The 24,774-nt window shown below is 36.3% G+C and overlaps 1 protein-coding gene across 2 annotated transcripts in view; it reads left to right on the forward strand.

The window, feature by feature from the left end:
• rce1a (Ras converting CAAX endopeptidase 1a) overlaps nt 1-24,774 on the forward strand; it is a 49,167-nt gene that overhangs the window by 13,988 nt on the left and 10,405 nt on the right. The window contains exons 2-6 of one of the 2 annotated variants that reach the window (XM_039769201.1): nt 5,173-5,251; nt 12,554-12,721; nt 16,302-16,373; nt 18,008-18,070; nt 19,115-20,711. In XM_039769201.1, the coding sequence (XP_039625135.1) occupies nt 5,173-5,251; nt 12,554-12,721; nt 16,302-16,373; nt 18,008-18,070; nt 19,115-19,350 (618 nt within the window). In that variant the 3' untranslated portion in view covers nt 19,351-20,711. Of the gene's footprint in view, nt 1-5,172; nt 5,252-12,553; nt 12,722-16,301; nt 16,374-18,007; nt 18,071-19,114; nt 20,712-24,774 lie in introns of those variants that run through there. The other variant, XM_039769202.1, reaches the window with a different exon arrangement.

The following is a 24,774-nucleotide window of genomic DNA, read 5'->3' on the forward strand; positions in this document are numbered from 1 at the left end:
GGATCATAACTTATCAGTCCCATGGAGGTTTTTAACTCCTAAACTTACAGCATATTCCTCCTTCTAATGAATTCATCAGTGTTACTCAAGAATTGATTTCTTCATAGAGTATAATTTTTTGCCTATTATTAAATCTTGAAAGTATGACTATCGTTGTCCTTGACCACGTACCTCTGATCATGGAGCTTAACTTACTATATCCTACACACTCATCTTTTAGCTGGCATCTTAAACCCTTGTCATTTGCTGATGAACACTGTACAGAATTCATATCCAATCAAATAGATTATTTTCTGGAGACAAATGCATCCCTAGAGGTCTCTGCAGGTATACTTTGGGGAAACTTACAAAAATGTAGGAAACCAAGAAGGCATCTGAGTTAATCAGTGAAATTACCAGAATTGATCTAGAATACGCTGAGGCACTTTATAGGAAAAGACAGATTTTGCAATCAGAATTTAACCTCTTGACTACTAAACAAATGGAACATCTCATCTTTAAATTGCAACATCATTATTATGAACACCGAGACAAGGCCAATAAGATTTTAGCTCAACAAATCCACAAGTAGGAAATCTGCAATGCAATAACAGGAATTGTCAACATAGACAGAGAAAAAATCATGGACCAAAAAAATATAACCCACACATTTAGAGAATTTTGTAAGTCCTTATATTCCACTCAGTTCAAGGAAGATAAGACATAATCTAATGAGGTATTTGACTCATTACAGATACCACAGCTAGATATTCCTAGTGCTGTGAACTGGATAAACCTACAACACTCTCACAATTACTAGATGCTATAAACTGAACTTCAAAATGGGAAAGCTGCCGGCCCTGATGGCTACCCAGTGCAATTTTATAAAAAAAATGTTCAAATAAGTTAGCTCCACTATTAGCAATATTTACAGAACCATTAATTTCAATGTGCATCATACAGTCCAATTTCACTCATGAATAATGGCATTAAGATACTCTCCAAAGCTCAGAAGTCCAGAAGCCTCAGTTTTCATATTAAACACATTATTTTCTACTACTTTGGAGTTGTTATTGAGACATTGGCTGTTTACTTTCAAAATGCATCAGAGAGAGAGGGTATTTTCAGAGAAGGACTTGAACAGAAAATATTATATGCAAATGATATTGTACTATATATATCAGTTCCATAAAATTCTGTGCCAGCAGTCCTAAAAGCACTAGTAGATTTTCAAAAGATATCTGGGCACAAAATTAATTTGTATAAAAGTGTGCTTTTTCCTTGAATTCTCTAGCACACAATACTAGACTGGACACCTTCCCATTTATCTTAGCAAACCAGTTTAAATATCTAGGGGTAAATGTCACAAGTTAAAAAAAAGAATATGGTGTTCGCATGGGGAAAAACATTTTTTTTTTTTGTAAGATTTTAGATTCAGTCATAACCTCATTTATTTGGAATTCTAAACATCCACGGATTCCAAGGGTGACTCTACAACAACCTAAAGCAGAAAGGGGCATAGCACTACCTAACTTTAAGTTTTATTACTGGGCGCCAAATATAAAGGCCATAAAAACTAGGATATTGACAGACATCAGTGAATATACACAAGCCTGTTGTGCAATAGAATTAAAATCTTGTAGTACGTCTTTATATTCCATGATCTGTGCCCCAGTAAATACAGATTAATACACTAATAATCTAATTGCACTACATTCACTCAGAATATTGAACCAATGTAGGAAGCACTTTAAGACACAGAAGCTCTTATCTGTTGCACCTCTTCATGACAGCCACTCTTTTCCATCCTCTCAAACATACATAATATTTAATGCTTGCAAAATGTCTTGGATTAAAACATTTAGAGACTTGTATATCGACAATGTTTTTGCATCCTATAAGCAATTAAGTTTCAATTTTAACTTCTCATCAAATTAATTTTTCCATTAACTTTCAAATTAGAAGCTTTGCTAAACTGAACCTGCCCAATTTTCCTCACCTTCCACCTTTTTCTGTTCCAGAAGAAATATTGATCAGTCTTTAAGACTCTGATAGAATCTCCACAGTTTATAAAAAGGTTTAAAGTCTCTTCCTTTCAATGAACCCAGTGCACAATGGGGAAATGATCTTTCACTTAACATTTCAGAAAAAGAGTGGAAAGCAGCATGCATATAATGCATTCTAGTCCATATGCTCAAAGCATTCAACTTAAATGCACTTGATAGAAGATTTTATCACCATTAAAACTGTTTCCAGGGCAAGATTCAAGCTGTGAAAGTTGCAGTCTAGCTCCAGCCTCACTGAGCCGTATGATTTGAGCATGCTCCAATTTAATATTGTTTTGGACAAAAACCTGAATGCCTATTGGATAGCCTTAGTGCCACAATCACTCTTAACCCATTAAGAACTATGTTAGGTTTACTCAGAGATGGGCAAAGTAGAGAAGGACAAACAAATTGTAATTACCTTTACCTCACTACTATCACATAGAGTTGTCCTGCCCAACTGGAAAATTCCCAACCCCCCACCTTTAAGTCAGTGGGTAACTGATGTCCTATACTATCTGAAATTGGAAAAATCAAGTTCTCACTCAGAGTATCTGTTCAAAACTTTTTTTAAAATATGACAGTATCTAATCAATATTTTACAATAATCTTCTATATATCGGGGAAAAGAATTCTCTTCCTTCCTTGTTGCTTCAAAGATTTGCTGTCTTGGCTGGCTTTTCTCTCTCTGTCTCTCTCTTTTGGGTGGAGGTTAAATTTTGGTTTTGTTAAGTTTGATTTGATTGTATGGATGTTTATTTGCTTTTAATTAAAATTAATAACAATGTAAAAAATTCAAAAATAAATGAGGCATTATAATTTGGCAGTTGATATAAAGAGAGAAACTCAACGTGGTACTCCTGTAAGAGCGATGACAAATGCTCAAAAGATGTAAAACTACAGAGGCTGGCATCCTTTAAAATTTACATTCTAAGAGAAAATGTTTACTAACCTACTGCCTTTCTTTCCTTCCTGCACTGAGTAAAATTAAAGTTCAGTGGTGCTGCGTCAATAAGTACTGCAGATCAATCACTACTGAGCCACATTTTACATAGAATTAAAAGGGCCATTTTCCTATCAGTAATAGGATTATTAGCATAAAATATTTTACTAGTGAATTATATAATATTAAATAATGCAATATTAAGAGTTTCAGAAAGTGACACGTGTGCAGAAACTGTAGATAATGAAGTTACTGACATTAACACCAGCATATTGTGCTCTTAAGGAAATCTATTTGCAATTTATTTGATTATTGCACCTCTTTAGATAGTTCCATTTCATATTGTTAAATTTTTCTATAAGGTTATGGCTTTTATTATGAGTAATGGAAGTTTGTGAAGAATGTTGTATTACCTCAGTAATGTTTGCAGAGGGGACCTAATCCCTGAATCTACTGGGGTGCAGTCTGGCACTTCTGTAGAAACGTGTACTATCCCTGAAAATATCCTAGTTGCCGATGTAACCAATATTGGGTCCCTTATAGAAGGGTCTATAGAAATATACTGTAACTCTTGTCTGATCTTATTATTGTCAGCAGTCTGGAGATCAAAACTTGAATAGCTGGGGGGTCCACTCCCTCATGACTTGAAAAAGTGAAGCCCTCCTTCAACACTTTTTGTTTGGTTAAATCTGATGTCATTTACACCAATATGCAACACCATAGTCCCAGTGTCTCTGGTCTAAAGATTTTAAGAACTGACAAAGCCTTTCTTGTGATGTTTATAGAATGAGCACCAGAGAAGCAGAATCAGACAGAACAGGCTGGGAAAATGTAGGTGAACTGCAGGTGGTTCTGTATTTCTGGTGCTTTTGTGGTTGATCTGCTTTGTGGTTAGGAGCTGGGGTAAAACAAACAAGATCCAGCTGAAGACGAAGTGTGATGGGTATACAAACAATTAAAGAAGCAGAGGCATCAACAGTGTTTTGAACTGTCTGAAAATGTTCGTTTTTGCCTTTTAGTGTGGGAAGGTACTTTGAATGTACTTTTCTGTAGCTTCAAATCCTTTGAAAACAAGATGAAATTTGGAGTGACTCCCCTTCTATTACAAATACTCTGCCATCTTAAATAGTAGCAGTAACCATTCAGTTGTTTATTTACTGGTGTATTTTGAATTGTTACCCTATTGCTTAATTATTTTTGGTCTCACATTTCCTTATTCTAAAAAATAAGACTTCAAGACAGACTCGAAGATTGCAAGTTATTTCATTCTGGTGTCCATACTTTAACCCCTCACCCTTCTACAAGTGCTTAATGGTTTTATGAAGTGGCAGTAATACACTGTTTGGCTGTGACATTTTTTTCAAAAGCCTTCAAGTTTGTTCATTTTAAATTTTGAAATCTTATGTTTTTGCTGCCAAATTCTTTTTGGAGAGTAATGGCTTTTTCCTGCCCCCTCTTCTATAAAGACTATATTGCTTATTTCTTTTAATCATAGTTGATTTATCAACTGTTCTATGTACCATGTGGGCAGAGGCCTGTACAACCCCAGATGAAGGCATTGGATTTTTTTCAATGTATTGCGGCATCATATAGTCTGAACTTTGCATATATTTTCTGGGACCTACAGTCATGAAAAGACTATAAATTTTTTTTTAATGTGTTCTATTTCTAAATATTCCTCCTTATTGTAGAATAGTGGAATTTAAAGTGTAAATTGCCTGTCAAACCCATCTCAGACAGAGGAACAGCATTAATTGCTTCTCTGAGATTTTGGCCTTGGCATGGTCAAACCATAAAAATGGATGCTTCTTGCCAAACTGTTAAATAGTTTTGCCTTTATGTAGATGTTTCACGTTTCTGAGTCTTCAGTAATTTGGATTAGCAGCACCTTTTTCAATTTACCACCTTAATTGTTTCAGAAGCAGTATGGAAGGATATACTGTACAGTACTGGATTTTCCTTGTATGAATTCTGAATGTTAGTTTATTTTCAGTTGAGCAGTTATTAACGTAGTAATTTTTTTCTCATATAAGGTTAAATTTGTATAATATTAGGATTTGATTCTTTATGTCATGCTATGTAAAACTACCAATTTCACTGTACTTTTAATGCAAATAGCTTAATTTTAAAACTGTTTTCAACCACAAAAGTCATGTGTGTAGTGGAAGGCCAATATCTGTTTAACAAATAAAATGTCTATTACAGGTGTTGTTTCTGGGCCCCTTAATACAGCTGACAATGGATTGCCCATGGGATTTTATCGATGGCCTTAAAGTTTGCTTGGGTAAGTTATCCAGTGAGTAGCTAAAAGTCACAAGGATAAATAAAAAAAGTTGTGCTTAACACTAGAATTACCAGAGCCTACGAAAAAACTCGTAATTCCGTCCCACCTTAAGTTGCTTCTTAAATCCCTTCACACCTCTCCGCCAGCGTCCTTTGTCTTCTAAATGTGCTGATAAAGAGAAGCTAGGAGCAGCCGGCTATTCCATCCCCCCACCAATTTAGAACGTGCATGAACTTCTCTCAGCTCATGCCTTGATTGAGTATCTGGGAGTGAAGTGGAGTTTTAGAGTGGAAATAATAGATCGTTGTTTGGAACACACGCATTTCATGTCTGTTCCGTTTCTACAGTAATCTGTGTCAACACATTGTTAAAACAGAAACGTTTTTTTATATTCTAGTAGTAGATGACAAAATGTAGGCATAAACTATATAATGTATGAAGCCTGAAGTCCAAATAGCAAAAAAACATTTTCACAAGAATAACACAATTGCACTTTTATTCAAAAATGTAACTGCAGAAACAAAAAGTCGCCTTAACATGCGACATTGACACCAATTTCTTGTAACTGCCTCGGTGGTTCAATAGACTCAGCCCCCGCTTGGGAATCAAGAGGTCACGAGTTCGATCCTGCACCCCTCCGTTTTGAGAAGTAAACTGCTCTTATTCTTACTGTTTTAGAATAAAAGCATACATTTGATTTCAGTCTGTAACAGCCGGTGCAATTTATGATCCTTGTAAAGGTTAGCTTTTTTTTTTATTCACTTTTCATTCTCTCAGTCGTTCAGAATCAATCCATACAACCCCATCTGACACGGCTGTTTTCACTAAAGGCGCGCTATAGCTCTGCAGTGTACCACGATGCATACTAACGCCAAACACCTATACCCCCCCCCGGGTTCTGACACACAAACGCTGGCGAAGCTGCCTTCTTCGTATCTCACCGTCACTTGCTTTTCTTTTTATTCAGTTTTATTGAGTGTTCCTGCCAGTCCCGCATGTTGCTGTATGCTTTTCTTTTGTACTCCAGGACATGCAGAGGAAAGAATGGTAAAGACCAGTAACCGCGCTATATGCAATCATCAGACACTCCCCATCTGCCCGTGTCGTTCAAACACAGGAACATATATTGGTGTAAAAGTATAACAAAAGTGCACTTTTATTCAAGTGCACTTTTTCCATCGCCTTTTCCTGTAAGAAGCAATGTCTCTCTATGCTGTGGTTTCTATTACACACCTGAAAGAAAGAGACAATACATGTGAACATATCCAGCATACAGCAACATGCGGGGACTGGCAGGAACACTCCATAAAACTGAATAAAAAAAAAATCAAGTGACGGTGAGATACGAAGAAGGCAGCTTAGCCAGCGTCTGTGTGTCAGAACCGGAGGGGCGTTAGTATGCATCGTGGTACAACGCAGAGCTATAGCGTCTGTATTCTGTTTCTTTTGTACTCCAGGGCACGCAGAGGAGAGAATAGTAAAGAGCAGTAAGTTCGGCGCTATATGCAATCATCAGACACTCCCCATCTGCCCGTTGTTTTGTTATACTTTTCAATACTTTTTATACTGCTCAAACGGGCATGCTCAAAAATACACGTGTAATGCCACGAAAAGTGCACAGACACTTCATTTCGCAAACAAAACAAGTGCACTTTTATTCAAAACTACCTATATAACCGAAGAAAAAAGAAAGCAAGTTACAGTAGGCGATTGATACGACAGCTTGCATGGTGCAATGCTAAGAAGTGCAGATTTTCATTCCGTGCTATATAAAATCATCACATTCAAATATTAACAGTTCCCACACACCCAAGGACCGTCCTTCCTACATTTACTTGTTGCCGTGTACACACCTCTCTGTGCCATGGTTCCTATCACACTGAATGAGCACCTGACACTGTACTTTCTTCACTGGTGGAAGGTCCTGCATAAATTTACACCCGATCTGACGCTGTTCGTTTTCAAATAATATTGCATTAGTGCGATTATATTTTCACATGTATTGTCTCTTTCTTTCAGGTGTGTAATAGAAACTACAGCATAGAGAGACATTGCTTCTTACAGGAAAAGGCGATTGGAAAAAGTGCACTTGAATATGTGTTTGAACGACACGGGCAGATGGGGAGTGTCTGATGATTGCATATAGCGCCGAAGTTACTGGTCTTTACCATTCTTTCCTCTGCATGTCCTGGAGTACAAAAGAAAAAGCATACAGCAACATGCGGGACTGGCAGGAACACTCAATAAAACTGAATAAAAAGAAAATCAAGTGACGGTGAGATACGAAGAAGGCAGCTTCGCCAGCGTTTGTGTGTCAGAACCCGGGGTATAGGTGTTTGGCGTTAGTATGCATCGTGGTACACTGCAGAGCTATAGCGCGTCTTTAGCGAAAACAGCCGTGTCAGATGGGGTTGTATGGATTGATTCTGAACGCGACTGAGAGAATGAAAAGTGAATAATAAAAAAAAAAAAAAGCTAACCTTTATAAGGATCATAAATTGCACCGGCTGTTACAGACTGAAATCAAATGTATGCTTTTATTCTAAAACAGTAAGAATAAGAGCAGTTTACTTCTCAAAACGGAGGGGCGCAGGATCGAACTCGTGACCTCTTGATTCCCAAGCGGGGGCTGAGTCTATTGAACCACGGAGACAGTTACAATAAATTGGTGTCAATGTCGCATGTTAAAGGCGGGTTTTTGTTTCTGCAGTTATATTTTTGAATAAAAGCGCAATTGTGTTATTCTTGTGAAAATGTTTCTTTGCTATTTGGACTTCAGGCTTCATACATTATACATACATTATATAGTTTATGCCTACATTTTGTCATCTACTACTAGAATATAAAAAACGTTTCTGTTTTAACAATGTGTTGACACAGATTACTGTAGAAACTGAACAGACATGAAATGCGTGTGTTCCAAATAACGATCTATTATTTCCACTCTTAAACTCCACTTCACTCCCAGATACTCAATCAAGCTGAAGTTCGTGCACGTTCTAAATTGGTGGGGGGATGGAATTGCCGGCTGCTCCAAGCTTCTCTTTATCAGCACATTTAGAAGACAAAGGGCGCTGGCGGAGAGGTGTGAAGGGATTTAAGAAGCAGCTTAAGGTGGGATGGAATTACGAGTTTTTTCGTAGGCTCTGGTAATTCTAGTGTTAAAGATTTAAGTTGGAAAAATTGTGTTCACTGTTTTGTCAATGAAGTTCAAAGTGAAAAAGTAGCTTTTTGGGAAACCAGGCCATAAAGCCCAGAGTATGTCTTCAAGTTTGTGAAAGTGATTCTAATATTTTAAATAATGAAGAGGTTTATAGTTTTCAAGACTTTTCTGCATTTCAAAACTCCTTAAAGCTGAACAAAATTTGGATTTTTTTTTTGTTCACAAAAATGTATAGGTGGTACATGTACTTTTCTAATAATTTTAGCTCAATTCTAATTATACATTTTTTTTTCACTAAAACTAATTGTCTCCTTACTAGAGAGAGTAATATTTTGGTGTTTTTCCTTTTTAATTATAAAAATACAAATGTCTTTTGCCATTTTTAGTGTCTGTGGGAGAAGCATCAGACAGAAGGTTGGAATAAGTTGTGTACTGTTCTGCAGATATGTTAGAGGGCACAGTAATGCGTACTCACACTTGCTAATACTGGGACAATTGAGAATTGTGATGTAAAAGGAAAATCAGAATCTGTATTTTAAAAAAGAAAAAAAAAAACCTATACACTGTGTGTGGACAGGAGTCTGATAGGAGTCTGTGAGACAGTGGTGCCAAACACTGTGCCAAATGGCTAGTGTGCCATATATAATATGAATTTGTAAATATCTATACATTTATAAAAGTGTAGGTCCTACCACTAACTGTCATTTTACTAATCATTTATACTAGCTGGGTACAAATCTGTCAAATAAGCTGTAACAAGCAGTACTGTTAATTTATCTGCATTTGCAATTGAGCAGTTTGATGCTTAAAAGTAGGCCTTGTGTCTTTTCTATTTCAGAGTTTAAACTGTAGCCTGACATATTTATGTTCTGTCTGCATAATTAACTTGGTGTGCTCAGTAAATAATTTCCTGTTTAGTATGTTGTGCTCAAGATAAGACATGATCATGACCAAATTTTCTTTGTTTCACTGGAAATGTGCTAATAATCTCTGATTGCCAAAGATTATGGTTATGGAAAATCATTGGTACATTCCAAGACCTGTAGTCGGAGGGATTGTCTCACTTTATGACCACAGTAGTTGATCTTGTCATCTGAAGTTGTCAGATAACACGACTAGAAATCACAGTGGATAACAAACTTGATAACTCTGTGACGAGATCCCGGCATACATTCATATTTACAAAGCACTGCAAGCTCATCTCTTTTTCTAACGGCCAAAAACGTACTGCCTGACATAGCTGGTGCCTTATGAATGCTTTCCTGTTCAGTTGCAGTCTTGGTCCATTTTTTTCTTCTCTTTTTTCCATTCTGTCTTGGTATGTAAAACATGAAACATCTCACGGACAAGCTTGCTTTCTGATTGCGAGGTCCAAAACATCCACATTACTTATTCCTTGTACCTGCATTGTATTTCCACTTGAGCAGTGATTTTTTTCTCACAGAGAGAACACAGTGTGCAACCCTACGATTTTAAGACAATTCAAACCTGTATAATTTTTGTTGAGTAGAGTCACAGACTGATTGGACCATGTTGCTGGCTATGTCACTACACTACACATGGGAGTGCACTATGATTGTCTCCAGCTCACTACGATTATGTAAATGAAGTCTGCAACTGAAAATTGCACGTTTGCCAGGCTTACCTCACCTGGGCACAAATTCACATAAGATCCACTGACCCCCAGCCTGTCTTGTACTACACCAACAGAACAAGTCTAATGCAAATCTTATTCTGCCTTTACGAACAGGATACCTTTTATTTCCGTGAACATAAATTTTGCCCTCCTTTCCTTCAGGCCTGAACATTTCTCAGCTAATTTCTGATTAATTTGAATCATTTTCCCAGCCTCTTTCCCAACCCCCATTGTGATGGCACACTCTGTAACCAAAATCATCCCAAGACACAGCACTTTTTTTTTTAACTAACCAAAAACTCATTACAGTATATGTTATACATATTATACCAGTAACGGCGCACTGCATGATAACATGCAGTGAATATACTTGACTTGAGCATTCTTAGTTTTCATACTTTCTCTGTACGTTTAGTATTTGTTTGCTCAGAGGTTTATGCGCTTGCTGCTTTCTGAGCAGCTCTTCTTTTCTCCACCATAGCGGCACGCTTCTTCTCTTCTTTTGTCGGCATCTTTTCACGTTAAAACTAATTAAGTCGTCGTTTGTGTTGCAATTACTTCGCACGTTTTCCTTAATTTTTTCACTTAAGCTGGCGCCTAAGTCCTCAATCTGCCTCAAGAATGACTTAAGATTTGAAGAGATAGGGGAAGTGACGGCGAACGTGGTAGGGATGAGAATGGCGCCTGTACACATGCGCCAAACGGCCACCGTGGTGGCTGCTGCCATATATCTATATCTATATCTATATATATCTATATATATATCTCTATCTCAAATTTCAGGTCAATAGGTCAAACGGTTTGTGGACTACAGGTGATTTAAAATCCTGGACAGACAAACCAACAGCCACAGTAGCGTATTATATAGAAAGATGTTATACACTGTGATCAACTGCCTGAAAGGCTGGGACTACCGGAGAAGCTGTGGTTTTTTTTACAATATAAAAGAAAGATAAAAGGAGCTCTGAGATCAGCGTTCACAGATACGACATTTAAAGAGCACTTTGGTGGCATCACTCAGCTGCTTCGCCCCTTTATCTTCCCCACTCTGCCTCAGAGGCAATTGTTAGGCCCACTGTCCACCAGCCATGTGAAGCTCCTTGGCGATCACACACACCTGGGGCAGCTGGACTCTAGCAGCCAGAAAGTGCTCTAACATGGTGATTGTGGAGCAGATTTTATGTCAGCTACTCCTAGCAGACCTGTCCTCCTCAGACAGGTCTCTACCGCCTATGGAGCTTGTCCCCCTCAGGTTCAGATCAAAGTGCGCTACACTTTTTCCACAGCACACTGGTCGAAAAACACTTGTCCAGCTGACTGTGGCTACTTTCATTCCATGTGCATATAAGGAGGTGCTGATTCTTGGTCAGTCTTCGATAAAACTAATGTGTCTTGTCTGTTGGGTCCTGTTCCAAAGTTAGCAGAACTATCCTAGTAAAAGTAACATGCCATGCATCAAAAATTGACACAGAAAAGTTCATGAAAATGGGAATGACCTGATAAAATGTGCTCACTATGATTCCCAAGTGAGTGTGTGTTGTGATAAAATAAGTTTTTTTTTCTTTTTTTTCTCGCGAACTTTTGGAGCTTAACCTCAACATGTGGGAGCAAGCACTGGTAGTGCTGTGTAAGTGAATATGCCTATGTCTGTGTTTCGTCCAATTGATAAACACCTTCTTTGGATTTAGTCTCTGGGTCGTCATGTAGTCACAATTTTATAATAGCACTAAAAAAAGTTTTTATATGCTTTAATATTCTACTGGTATAATAAAAAACTATCTCACTCTGCATATAAAAAAGACCAAACAAATTATATTTTATTTAAAAAAAAACAGAAATCTGTATGTTCACCCATTGTTGTTTTGGGGGAGGAGGTAGAAATTTGAATGTAAATACTTAAGCACTGATTGCATTTAGAGAATTTTTTTTTGTATTTGCATTTCAGTTAAGGTTATTTTATATGCTAGTTCCTATTTATCCTGAAGAACTCCATGTTTCCCTTTTCTCACAATATGATTTAGTCTATCACTTTCAGTTTCATTGTCTGGTTTAGTGATCTGACAAACCAAAATTTAAAAATGCTCCAGCAGATTACTAAGCATACAGCTGAAGTTACTGGGGCCGATTCTACAGTAGATGATTTAGCAAAAGTGTGTCAGAGGACAATGCTAAAGAAACAGGAAATCATCTCAACTGATGACAGACAGCCATTATATGTAGAACTTAACTTCAGTAAATCAGGAAGGATAGTCTCTTTGAAAACCCACATAAATCGCATCAGAAATGCCTTCCTTCCTACTGCCTTACGACTTTTTTTATAAGGAATATCGGAGAAAACGATTAAGGTTTGATATGTATCCTGTAACCATTTTTGTATAGATATGTACTATTAAACTTCTTTACCTTAGCCTGTCTTGTCACTAGATGCAACTGAGATGATAAATTTCATGTTTTGTTCTGTAAACATGACTAAATAACAAAACCTTGAATCTTCTTTCCATAGATCCAAGGTTCTGGATGCTGTGCCTTTCAGACATGCGGTGGATGCGGAACCAGGTGGTGGCACCATTGACTGAAGAACTGGTGTTCAGAGCCTGTATGTTACCTATGCTCATTCCATGTGCAGGGCTATGGTCAGCCATCTTTACTTGTCCACTCTTTTTTGGAGTTGGTGAGTTATGCCACTATTTTGAAGTAGAATTAAAACTATTTATATTAGTTGTTGTTATATTTAGTGACTTTGTAAAAGTTTGAGTGGTTTGATTGATGATTCAAGATTGTGTGTGTTAGTGGCTTAAATCCAAATTAAGGTTGTTTCATCCAGGGTTGGTTCTTGCTCTGTATTCTGTAAATGAATGAATTGCATTTGAAATACAATACTGGATGCATCTAGTTCACTGGTGTGTGAAATTGAACTATTACTGGGGGGCGTATGGGATGGATCGGACAACCTTTGTTTAACAATATCTTGACTGTTGTCCAATGTAGCATTATCAAATTTACTAGGCAAATCCCTACTTTAGGGATTACAGTTTTTGTATTTTTTAAGGTTATTTTTTCATTATTTGTCTTGGAATCTGGAGTATTTCAAATTTAAAGTTCCATAAAAAGTGCAGGCCTTGACAGATCATCTATTAAAAAATTCCACTGATGTTTTGCCTTTAATATTAACCATGCTCTTCAAAACTAAAGAGAAAATGTGAATTATACAGATCAGTTTCTCTTATAAATGCAAGTATAAAGGTTATGGTGAATCTATGAGAATGTAGTACTTTCCATCATTTCACTAGATCAGTCTGAGATTATCAACATAGACATTTGAGCTACTTAGGGTATCAATTGGCCTAGCAGCCCTGTTTCTGTTCACTCACAGGCGTTAATAAGATGGCTACTTCAGCAGCATCAGGGCCTTCACCAGCACCCATAATTAATTAAAAAGGGTAGCCAGAGTGGCATCTAAAAAATACTTTGGCTTTGTAACTAATGGAGAGCAAAACCATGAGATACATGTAAGCCTGTACCACATAACCAATTTGGCCAAACATATCAAGAATTGACATGCCAATCATTACAAAGAATTTTGGGATGTATGCTATTTTGAAATTACAGAAACAATAAGTATAAACCTGCAAACTTCTGCATTTGAATGATGAATATGACTTTATTCTTTTCTATAGTTTAAACCATCATTGTAATTAGTTAAATATTTAATGCGTCAAGATAGGGGTCTGCAATTACTTTTCCCTGCAGGCCAGTTTTATTCTGTGCTGGGGATCAACACTCTTCAGCACTAGAGCGCTCTCTTTCTCATGATTTTTAAATCCATGCCCAAAGTGTGCTGCCATTGTGCATTACTTTCTTCTATTTTATTACATGTGATTTTAAACAGTAATGTTCATTTTACATGAATGTTTATTAATGTTTGTTTTGATATATTTATGTATACTGTTTACAGAAGATTGAAAAACATTATCATTCAATGACATTTTTAATATTTGTATTGCCTCATTAACTTTTTTTTTATCAATGTAAAAAAGCCATTGAACAAATTTGAATATCTTTACTTTTATTGTTTATAGAACACCTCCTAATTTGTATTGTTTTTTTTTTCATCAATGTAAGGAATTTAATGCATAAGGAATTTAATGCATAAAAAATTACAATTCATTTAAATACATTTTCTTTTGAGTTACTTTATATAATGTGCTGTGTATTGCAAAATGGTATTGAATAAATAATATATATATATTATTTATATAATTTATATATTATTTATATACAGTACTACTCTGCAGAGAAATGTTTGTTTAAATGTACATTTGCATTATTTGTTTAAAAAGATCACTATACTCTTATATTATATACAGCGTATCCGGAAAGTATTCACAGTGCATCACTTTTTCCACATTTTGTTATGTTACAGCCTTATTCCAAAATGGATTAAATTCATTTTTTTTCTCAGAATTCTACTCACAACACCCCATAATGACAACATGAATGAAAAAAGTTAACTTGAGGTTTTTGCACATTTATTAAAAATAAAAAAACAGAAATCACATGTACATAAATATTCACAGCCTTTACTCAATACTTTGTCGATGCACCTTTGGCAGCAATTACAGCCTCAAGTCTTTTTGAATATGATGCCACAAGCTTGGCACACCTATCCTTGGCCAGTTTTGCCCATTCCTTTTTGCAGCACCTCTCAAGCTCCAACAGGTTGAATGAGAAGCGTCGGTGCACAACCATTTTAAGATCTCTCCAGAGATGTTGAATCGGATTCAGGTCTGGGCTCTGGTTGGGCCACTCAAGGACATTCACAGAGTTGTCCTGAAGCCACACCTTTGATATCTTGGGTGTGTGCTTAATGTCGTTGTCCTGCTGAAAGATGAACCGTCGCCCCAGTCTGAGCTCAAGAGCGCTCTGGAGCAGGTTTTCATCCAGGATGCCTCTGTACATTGCTGCAGTCATCTTTCCCTTTATCCTGACTAGTCTCCCAGTTCCTGCCGCTGAAAAACATCCCCACAGCATGATGCTGCCACCACCATGCTTCACTGTAGGGATGGTATTGGCCTGGTGATGAGCGGTGCCTGGTTTCCTCCTAATGTGACGCCTGGCATTCACACCAAAGAGTTTAATCTTTGTCTCATCAGACCAGAGAATTTTGTTTCTCATGGTCTGAGAGTCCTTCAGGTGCCTTTTGGCAAACTCCAGGTGGGCTGCCATGTGCCTTTTACTAAAGAGTGGCTTCCGTCTGGCCACTCTGCCATACAGGCCTGATTGATGGATTGCTGCAGAGATTGTTGTCCTTCTGGAAGGTTCTCCTCTCTCCACAGAGGACCTCTGGAGCTCTGACAGAGTGACCATCGGGTTCTTGGTCACCTCCCTGACTAAGGCCCTTCTCCCCCGATCGCTCAGTTTAGATGGCCGGCCAGCTCTAGGAAGAGTCCTGGTGGTTTCGAACTTCTTCCACTTACGGATGATGGAGGCCACTGTGCTCATTGGGACCTTCAAAGCAGCAGAAATTTTTCTGTAACCTTCCCCAGGTTTGTGCCTCGAGACAATCCTGTCTCGGAGTTCGTCTACAGATAATTCCTTTGACTTCATGCTTGGTTTGTGCTCTGACATGAACTGTCAACTGTGGAACCTTATATAGACAGGTGTGTGCCTTTCCAAATCATGTTCAATCAACTGAATTGACCACAGGTGGACTCCAATTAAGCTGCGGAAACATCTCAAGGATGATCAGGTAAACAGGATGCTTGTGAGCGCAATTTTGAGCTTAATGGCAAAGGCTGTGAATACTTATGTACATGTGCTTTCTCAATTTTTTTATTTATAATAAATTTGCAAAAACCTCAAGTAAACTTTTTTCACGTTGTCATTATGGGGTGTTGTGTGTAGAATTCTGAGGAAAAAAATGACTTTAATCCATTTTGGAATAAGGCTGTTACATAACAAAATGGTGAAAAGGTGATGCGCTGTGAATACTTTCCAGATGCACTGTAAATAACATAAATGGAAGGCTTTAGGTTGTATAACTACTTTTACAAATTAATCATTATAAAAGTACAGTCAGACATTTTTACACCTAGGTTGACTGATGGAGAAAGACCAGTTTGGTAAATCGTGAAATCCTTCATTTGGTTCCTTGAATGCAGGCAAGCATTTAAAATGCTTGGGTCACTTAAGTGAACTGCAGAAGATTGCTGCAGTACACCTTAATAGTTCTTTTTTTTCCTTGGTTGTAGCCCATTTTCATCATGTTATTGAGCTTCTTCGATTCCGGCAAGGGACACTATCAGGCATTTTCTTATCTGCAGGTAAGCTTAACATTTAATTTTTTTTCATTGTAAGTTGGTTTAGCTTTTTTGTGTATTTAGCCTCTTTCAGGTAAGGTCAGGTTAGGTTGGGGAGCATGCACTGGTACAGTGCGTTGCCGCACCCACTACACGATGAAACAACTCAGGATCCTAGTTTGCAACCCCCCAGGCAGATGCACAGTCCATTCCCACCTTCCGGACCCTTTATCTGGCGCAGCCAGGTGTTACGTGGTCGACCCCTTGGTCTGGTCCAGCCACTCGGGTCCCCAACAATGAGGATCTTATGAGCCGGATCACCCTTTTTTGGGGAACGCGCCACATGGCCATAGTGCCATAACTGACGCTCCCTCACAGTGCAGGTAGTGTGCCTCATTCGGGACTCCATGAGCAACCGCTCATTGGACACAAAGTCAAACCAATGGTATCCAAAGATTTTCCGGAGAGACACAGTACCAAAGGTGTCCAGTCTTCATCTCAGGTTACTGGATAGCGTCCATGTCTCACAACCATATAGCAAGACAGGAAGCACCAGGACTCTAAAGACTTGGACCTTCGTCCTTTTGCATAGATATCGGGAGCGCCACACACCCCTTTCCAGCGATCTCAAGAACCCCAATGCCCCCCAAATGCTGTCCCAATCCATTTGCTGACTTCATAGGAAGAGTCACCAGAGACATGAATATCACTGCCATGGTAAGTAAACCTCTTAACAAGGTCAACACTCTGTTCGCAAACAGACACACTGCTGATGGTTGTGCCCAAGAGGTCATTAATGGCCTGGATCTTTGTTTTTGTCTAGGACACTTGCAAGCCCAGACACTCAGACTCCTTCCTCAGTCTCTTGAGCGCCCCGAAAGAAGTTAGCTTCTTTGCTAGTAATGAAATAATATTTTTATAAGCATTCCAACAATAAGCTTAAAATGCTTAATTGGCACATTTTAAATGGTCATTCATTTGTTGTTAACTGTATAGTTCGCATTAACACTGGCAGCAACACTGTGTGTATAGTAGATTTATAGCTACATTAGTGGGAATGGTAGAGCAGAAGAACAACAGTACATGATGATGATTTGATTCAGAACTGTTTTTCTGTGAAGGAGTCAGTTACTGAATTTGTGAATGGAATGTGCCAGTAGTAAGTTAGTGTACAGTATACTGACAATCTGCCTTCTTGTTTTTGTGCTGCAGATGTCAGTCACTTGTTGAACCCATGTGTGTTTTTGAAACTACTTTAATGTCCCCAACACTCTAAGCTACTGAGAGGGGTTGTTAATGGCTGAAAGTAATTTTCAAATCTGTGCTGCTTTCCTCTTCCTAAGTAATATTTTTTTATTTTCCAAATCTCCACTGGCATATTTTCACTTAATAAGGAAAAAATGCAGTGATTATTCACTCACAGAAAGGGAAATCCGCTGGTGATTGTTTAAAAATGCAGACAAATATATAGCAATTTTTTGATTAGCACATTTATATATGACTGATCATTTTCTTCAGAATAATGATTTCTTTCTTGATTGATCACATTTATACTGAAAGACATTTAAATAAAGAATTGCATTTCATATTATAATTAGTTACATTTATTTTGAGCTAAATATTGTCATGTTTAACCTCCCCTGTGTTTCTCTTTTCAGTCTTTCAGTTTTCATATACAGCTGTTTTTGGAGCATACACTGCATTTATTTTTGTCCGAACTGGTAGGTTACTAGCTTATTATATAACTACAAAATTGGAATATAAAATGTGAATATTGTGCCTGCTTATCATCTTTTTTGTTTTTGAAACTATTTCATTATATTAAATGACTTTTTTTGTAGTGCAATTTATGTATATAAACATTATAGAACTATTTCAATAATAAAAAGATGCAGAATTTGTTTAACTGTTATTACTTAATTGGATTGTTTTCTGGTTTCTATGAAAATTGAATTTCAGTGCATTTTATTTATCTTTGCAGTGAAACCAAATGGAATTTTTGTACACTACTGTATTTTTGTATGTGTGCAAAAAAGTTGTTAAATAATTTGAATTATCAGTAATTTAAATGAACAAACACAAGTACACCCATATGCAATCAGGTCCATAAGTATTTGAACAATGACGTAATTTTGCGTTGTACATCATCATAATGAACTTGAAATAAAGTAATCATTACAGGCTTCAGGTAGTCATTGGTTGTGAAGGATTTTCAAACAAATATTTAAAATGTTCATTACATTTATGGTTATGTTAGTTTGTCCGAATACTTTTGAGCCCCAGAAAAAGGAGACCATGTATAAAAATTTCTCTCATTCCTAAATAGCTCATACAGTAGATTTGGTAAACTCCTTAAACTAAAGCCGAAAGTCTACACTTCAATCATATAATGATTGCTTTATTTCAAATCCATTGTGGTGGTGTACAGAGCCAAAATTATGTCACTGTCCACATACTTATGGACATGACTGCACCTGTTCTGAGGAGCAGATAACAATTTAATTGAGTTGCTTAACCTTCCAAAAAATGTAAATGTGGAAATTAGCATTATTAGTTGTAAGCAGTTGACCCTCATTACGTTTCTGCCATTTAGAAATATATCTGGCAGTCTCCTGTACATATAGGAGGTCATCGTTTATGTTGTTACTGATTTACAGTAGGCCTGAAAGATGAAGCATTGATCCATGTAGCAAACTAAACCTATAGAAGATTAGTTTAATGGGTTCTCTGACAATGTGTATCTGAGTTTGTACTTTGTTTTGTAGGACATCTTGTGGGCCCAGTGCTGTGTCACTCATTTTGTAACTACATGGGATTCCCTGCACTAAGTACAGCGCTGGAGCACTCCCAGAGAATCACTATCTTCACTTTTTACCTGCTTGGCATGCTGCTGTTCCTTGTACTTCTTTTCCCAATGACAGATCCTACGCTTTATGGCAGTGCACCTTTGTGCAGTTTGGCTCAGATGACCCAGGGAGGGGTAGGAACTTTGTGCTCCTGACGCAAGGTCTGTCCTTCGGTCTGATACCCCATTAATGCAGCCATAGCCAGCTCAGGGGCAGAGGACAATAATAAAGCCAGCTTTTAAGCAATGGAACTACAATTTTAGTGAAATGCTGTGATTGATATATAGAGTCTTCAGGGACTGATGCCATTCTTTTTTCCAGATTAAAAAACAAACTTATTTTAAAATATCTGTTTAAAGAGAGCTATATTTTGGGGGAAAAACATATATGCAGTTGACTGAGAAAAGTGTTTTTGTGGTGTGGTAGGGGGAGTGTGTCGTGTTACAGTATATTTATTAATATCCCTAATTTTAAACTTGGTTTATTTCCTGTAAGGTTATGCATAGTATTTTGGACAGGGTATATTTTATTTACATTTAACCTCTTTTTTTTTATTAGGTGTAACAAGATGTTTCTGACATTTAGTGAAAGGCAGCATCTGCATTTTTTGCATATTTCGTTTGACTGAATTATAGTATGATTTACTTAGACTACATATTTTCCATCACCTTGTTTGGATGTGTCATTTGTACCTTTTAATGTTTCATGTGAGATCCCTTGATAAGTGAGAAAGTTAATTCAGATCTTTATACTGTGGTAATCTGAAGTCTGTTAAATATTTCCAAGGATATTTGGATTCCAAAGATATTTATAATTTAAACTTGCAGTAAAATACTTGACAGATCTTTTCAATAATGGCGGAGTACCAAAATATAATGGTCAAAGGGCTTCCAAGATATATTGATTTAGTAGTTACTTCAGCAACTTTTTCATTTTATACTTCATAAATAATCCCCTCTAAAAATGCTTGCAAAGAAACATTAAGCTACAAGTGACTTTGAAAGTTGCATATTTATAAAGTCATTTTGGATGGCGGTAGTTAAGTATAATCGTGTTGTAATTTTTGGTTATTAAGTTGAATTCAACAAAAAGTATCAATTCTATCTGAGCTGAGCTTCTGAAAGGCTCATTTGAATAAAAAATACCTCCTTATATACCTAGATTTTTAGATTTCTTGATATAGTTTAGAATATTTTCATTTTTGGTAAATTTAAAAGGGACTACTGCAGTTTGCATTACAAACAAATTTTCTGAAATGTGCAATTTTTGTTTTTAATTTGCAAACTTTTTGGTATTTAAACCTAGTCTGTAAGCTTTAAAAAATAATAATAATAATCCTTTACATTTATATAGCACTTTTGTTTAAAAGGCGCTTAAAATGTGTTGAAACATTAAATGTAGAAAAGCTACACAAAAGTTACCATCCTGTCCAGTGCAGTATTTATCTAGTTAGTTAATCTTGTTTCATCTTTTCACAAATGTGGAAATCTATAATGTGTACTGTTTTGACTCTTAATTTCAGGTTATTTTTTAAATCTAGTTCTAATTTCATTATATTTTTATTATTTCTGATGCAGGAATTGCATACATTTTTTTAAATTACCAGTATTTTGTTAGTGAAAATTCAGTGCTTTGCTTCATTGTTTCCACAAGTTAAGATTGTTACTATTTTGTTACTTTTTTACATGCTTGCTTCACAAATACTGTATTTTGTTGTTGCAGTAAGAACATCATCCATGTGGTAGCAATAATAATTTTCTTATACTTTTCCCAATGTAATTTATAAATAGCTGAAACTTAGGACAGTTTGTGTTTTACTTCAGCTGACTGGTGTTTTGACACAAGTGCCATTTTACAGTTACTTTTTAGATTGGACTATCGACCTTTTAGCAAACATTTCTTTTCATTTTACATTTTAAATGCTTTATAGTTAATGGTGTATCATCCTTACTTTTTGTTTTAGTCTTTCACTACTGAGTATCCTGGAATATATGGTAGGGAAAGTGCAATTTTTCAATTTGCTCAACACTGCAATATGTTGTTTCACTTATTTTGCTGAAACAGATGGATTGTGAGTATAGTGTGTAGCACTACAGTGAATCTGAATGTTGGTTAATCTACATCATTCTTGCCTCAGACTACTAGGTTATACGTGTTTGCTTGAGATGGAAATTGTTGTCATGATGTCTTTTAGTTTGTTTGATATTTCACTACATTTGAAAATATTTAAGTAAAATGATATAGTTAATATTTTGATGTGGCTTTGTGGAAGTGAGTAAATAGATTTGTAAAATTATTTGTGGAGTGATTGTCTGTGAGAGAGAGTGTTTGTTGGAAGTAAAAAAACTGGCTGAACGGTTTTCTAGTACAGCTTGTTCTAAACATGTGTATTTATTCACCTTAAAGTAATTTATTTTGGAATTAATGAAAAATATTTTTTGAAGGTTGCTGTACAATTAATATTGAGAGCATGTAGTTCATCCTTGTTAGTTTAACTTGCAGTTTAATATGCTGTACACTGAAAATGCAACTAATGTTCTGCATTTGTTCTGAATGATAAGTAGATAGACGTAGGTGATGAGGTGATGCTATAGTGGCTGAATAAGTCTGAGTAATTGATGGAGGGGATTTCAATAAATATGTATGAGGCGGACATTTTTCTGTTTCTCCAATTTTAAATTAGTTGTAAAGAGAGAGCACTATTCTGGTTTGCAGTTGAGTGTGTTGTATTAAGCTTGTTTGATGGAAGTAAATAAATCATTGAGTAAGTTGGGAACCACTGCTTCTGGGCAGGAGTAATGAAAAGAAATATCCATTTGTGTACAAAACGGTTCCTTCAATATAAACACTTAGTCGCTTGCCAGTTGGGAACTGCAACTAGTTAGTCCACCATAGCCTTACAAACTTGCTTCTCCAAAAAGTCTAAGTTGAATCACCACCAGCAACAAACATCCTGCATCCACATTATTTTTTCCCAATTATGAGTTAAAATGAAATTAGGATAATGAAATAATCTGAAAGCATTAAAATTATTTTTTTAATTCTTGTTACTTTCTTGGTATGTGATTGCTTTCTGAATGTTTCCTTTCATTTATTTAACCATCTCTCTTAATTTAGTTCATGGTTAAAAGGAGTTTGAACCTAAACCAGTAGCAGGTGCAAAGCAGAAACCAATTCCAGTTTAGTTTGTAAAATTATTGAAGAGACTTTAAAAGGTTTGTCTGTTTAGTTTACTTTTATAAAACTGTGTATGTGGAAATGTTTTGTGATACCTTCTTTTAGAGCACCTGAAGCTGTAGCTTTCATTATTCCAATTAGAAAAACAATTGGGTATTACACTATTATGTGAACACCCAAATACAATTATGAAATTGAAGTTTTCTGGGTAATAATTTTAATAATATAAGCACATAATCTACCCCTTAAAGTGTTTATTACAGTAATTTCTCTAGTAAATCAGACAAATGCAGGCTATAATTACAGTTAGACTTAAAGTATATTATTGTACACTAAATTACTTATTTGTATTGGGTAAAATGGTTTGCTATTTATTTTATCTGCAGCCAAAAACATATAAACAAAAGACAATCAATGTAAAAAAAAAAGGAAGTACTGTATATACAGCATGTTCCGAACACAATCCAAACTCTGTACTCAACCCTTACTTGACTAACTTGTGTCAAGAAAGACCCATCTAAAGTGTTTCTTTGTATAGAATAAAACGACAAGTAAAATAAATTCAGTACAGTCCTAGAGTGGTGATTTCTTGCTATATTCTTAAAACAAATTGTGAATTAATTCTTGTAAGGAGAATTAGTTTTTACCAAACTCGAAGTACAGAATATCACTTTTAAACTAAATTTTGAAAGGTGGGTTTTGTTATTGTGCCCTACCCAGAGATTTGTTCCTGCCTTGCGCCCTATGCTGGCTGGGATTGGCTCCAGCAGACTCCCGTGACCCTGTGTTAAGATATAGCCGATTGCATGATGGATGGATGGATTTTGTTATCTTTCACCTGAGCATCAAAACTCTTCTTGCAAGTAGTGTGGTATAAGCAATCACAACAGGTTTTTTCATAGCACAGTATTAGTCCATCTGATACTACCCTAAATACTGCTGTTAGATCAGAGGAGAAAAAGATGTACAAACCTTTTTGTCCAAAATGGTTTGAGTGTAGGGAATTTCCAAAACAAGTTTCCCAGCAATGTGGGTACTTGCTGACATCATTTATAGGTTGGATCGAGATGTACATGGACAATGATCAGTTTTTAGTTGAATTATAGAATACTTAATTTATTGGAATATATTTTGTGAAGTGTTGGATTCCATTCTAAAATAGTATCCTTTTTATAATTTGACATAAATGAATTACCTTTTTTAAAAATTTAATACACTTGTATTTGAAGGATTTTTCCCCAGCAAATTGCAGGTTTCAGTCAGTTTAAGTTGAGTAAGTGGTCATGTTGTCAGTTCTTGAATCCCTTTGGGTCTACTTGGTCATTACAGCACTATATTGTTTTGACAGTCTTGAGCTTCACTTTTATCATCATGACATGGTGTTCTAAGCCTGTACTTCAAGAGCTAAAGAAAGTGTTGACAGAGTTTACATCTATTTTCTGATCAAGTATCACTACTTTCATACTAGTGTGGTTTACAAAGAATTTATTTGAGATTACGTATTTCATAGAACTCATCTGATTTATTGATGTATTAGAATTTAGACTTTTTTCATATTTGGTGCTGCTTTATTGCTTTCACACCCAACACTGTGATGACATACGAGTTCTACGACTTGGATCCTCAGCTGTAACATTTCACACAAATTCAGGGATGCAAATGAGTTGTTCGTGTAGCACATTTGAACTTCTTGTTGAAAATGTGTAGCTTTTTTTTTTTTTTTTTTTAAATAATAGTAGTTCAGTAACTAGCATTGGCTTAATGTTTGTTCCCAAGATGTATGTGATTCTGCTGCTGACAAACACTATACATCAAGTGTCTTGAGTGAAAATGTTATTCTTACTGCATGGAAATATTGAGATTTATGGCAGTTTTAGACGCATTGAATGAATCATTAAACATGAGGATAACGTGGTATCTGTTTTGGAGACCTTTAAGATGCCATAGTTTATTTTAACATATTACTACATGACTGAAATGAAGCAGAAGCAATGGTAAGCCAACAGCCTTCAAGGAAAATGAAGTGTTTAGAATTCATGCAACCACATAATGATTTAAACAATAAAAATTATATTTTTGCATGTAGCCTTTTGATATTTGGCAGAGATTATGGAATTATTCACTGTGAAGAGAGTAGTAATTTACTATTCCTAGCAATAGTTAGTATTGCTGCAGTACGTATTCCTATATGGGGAAAACTGTCAACATCTCCTTTATTTTTCTGAGCTTCTTAATCAGTTAAGGGTTGTGTAGGGGGGCAGAACCTACCCTGAAAGCCTCCAAATCAAGGCAGACACTGTAAAGGGATGGGATGTCAGTCCTTGTGAGGACAGCCTTTTTATATTTAAGGATTTTAGTGAGTTTTCAAACTTGTAAATTTGCCTCTGAGAGGATTTTAACTA

The sequence above is a fragment of the Polypterus senegalus genome, chromosome 11, assembly GCF_016835505.1.
Source record: "Polypterus senegalus isolate Bchr_013 chromosome 11, ASM1683550v1, whole genome shotgun sequence".
NCBI lineage: Eukaryota > Metazoa > Chordata > Cladistia > Polypteriformes > Polypteridae > Polypterus > Polypterus senegalus.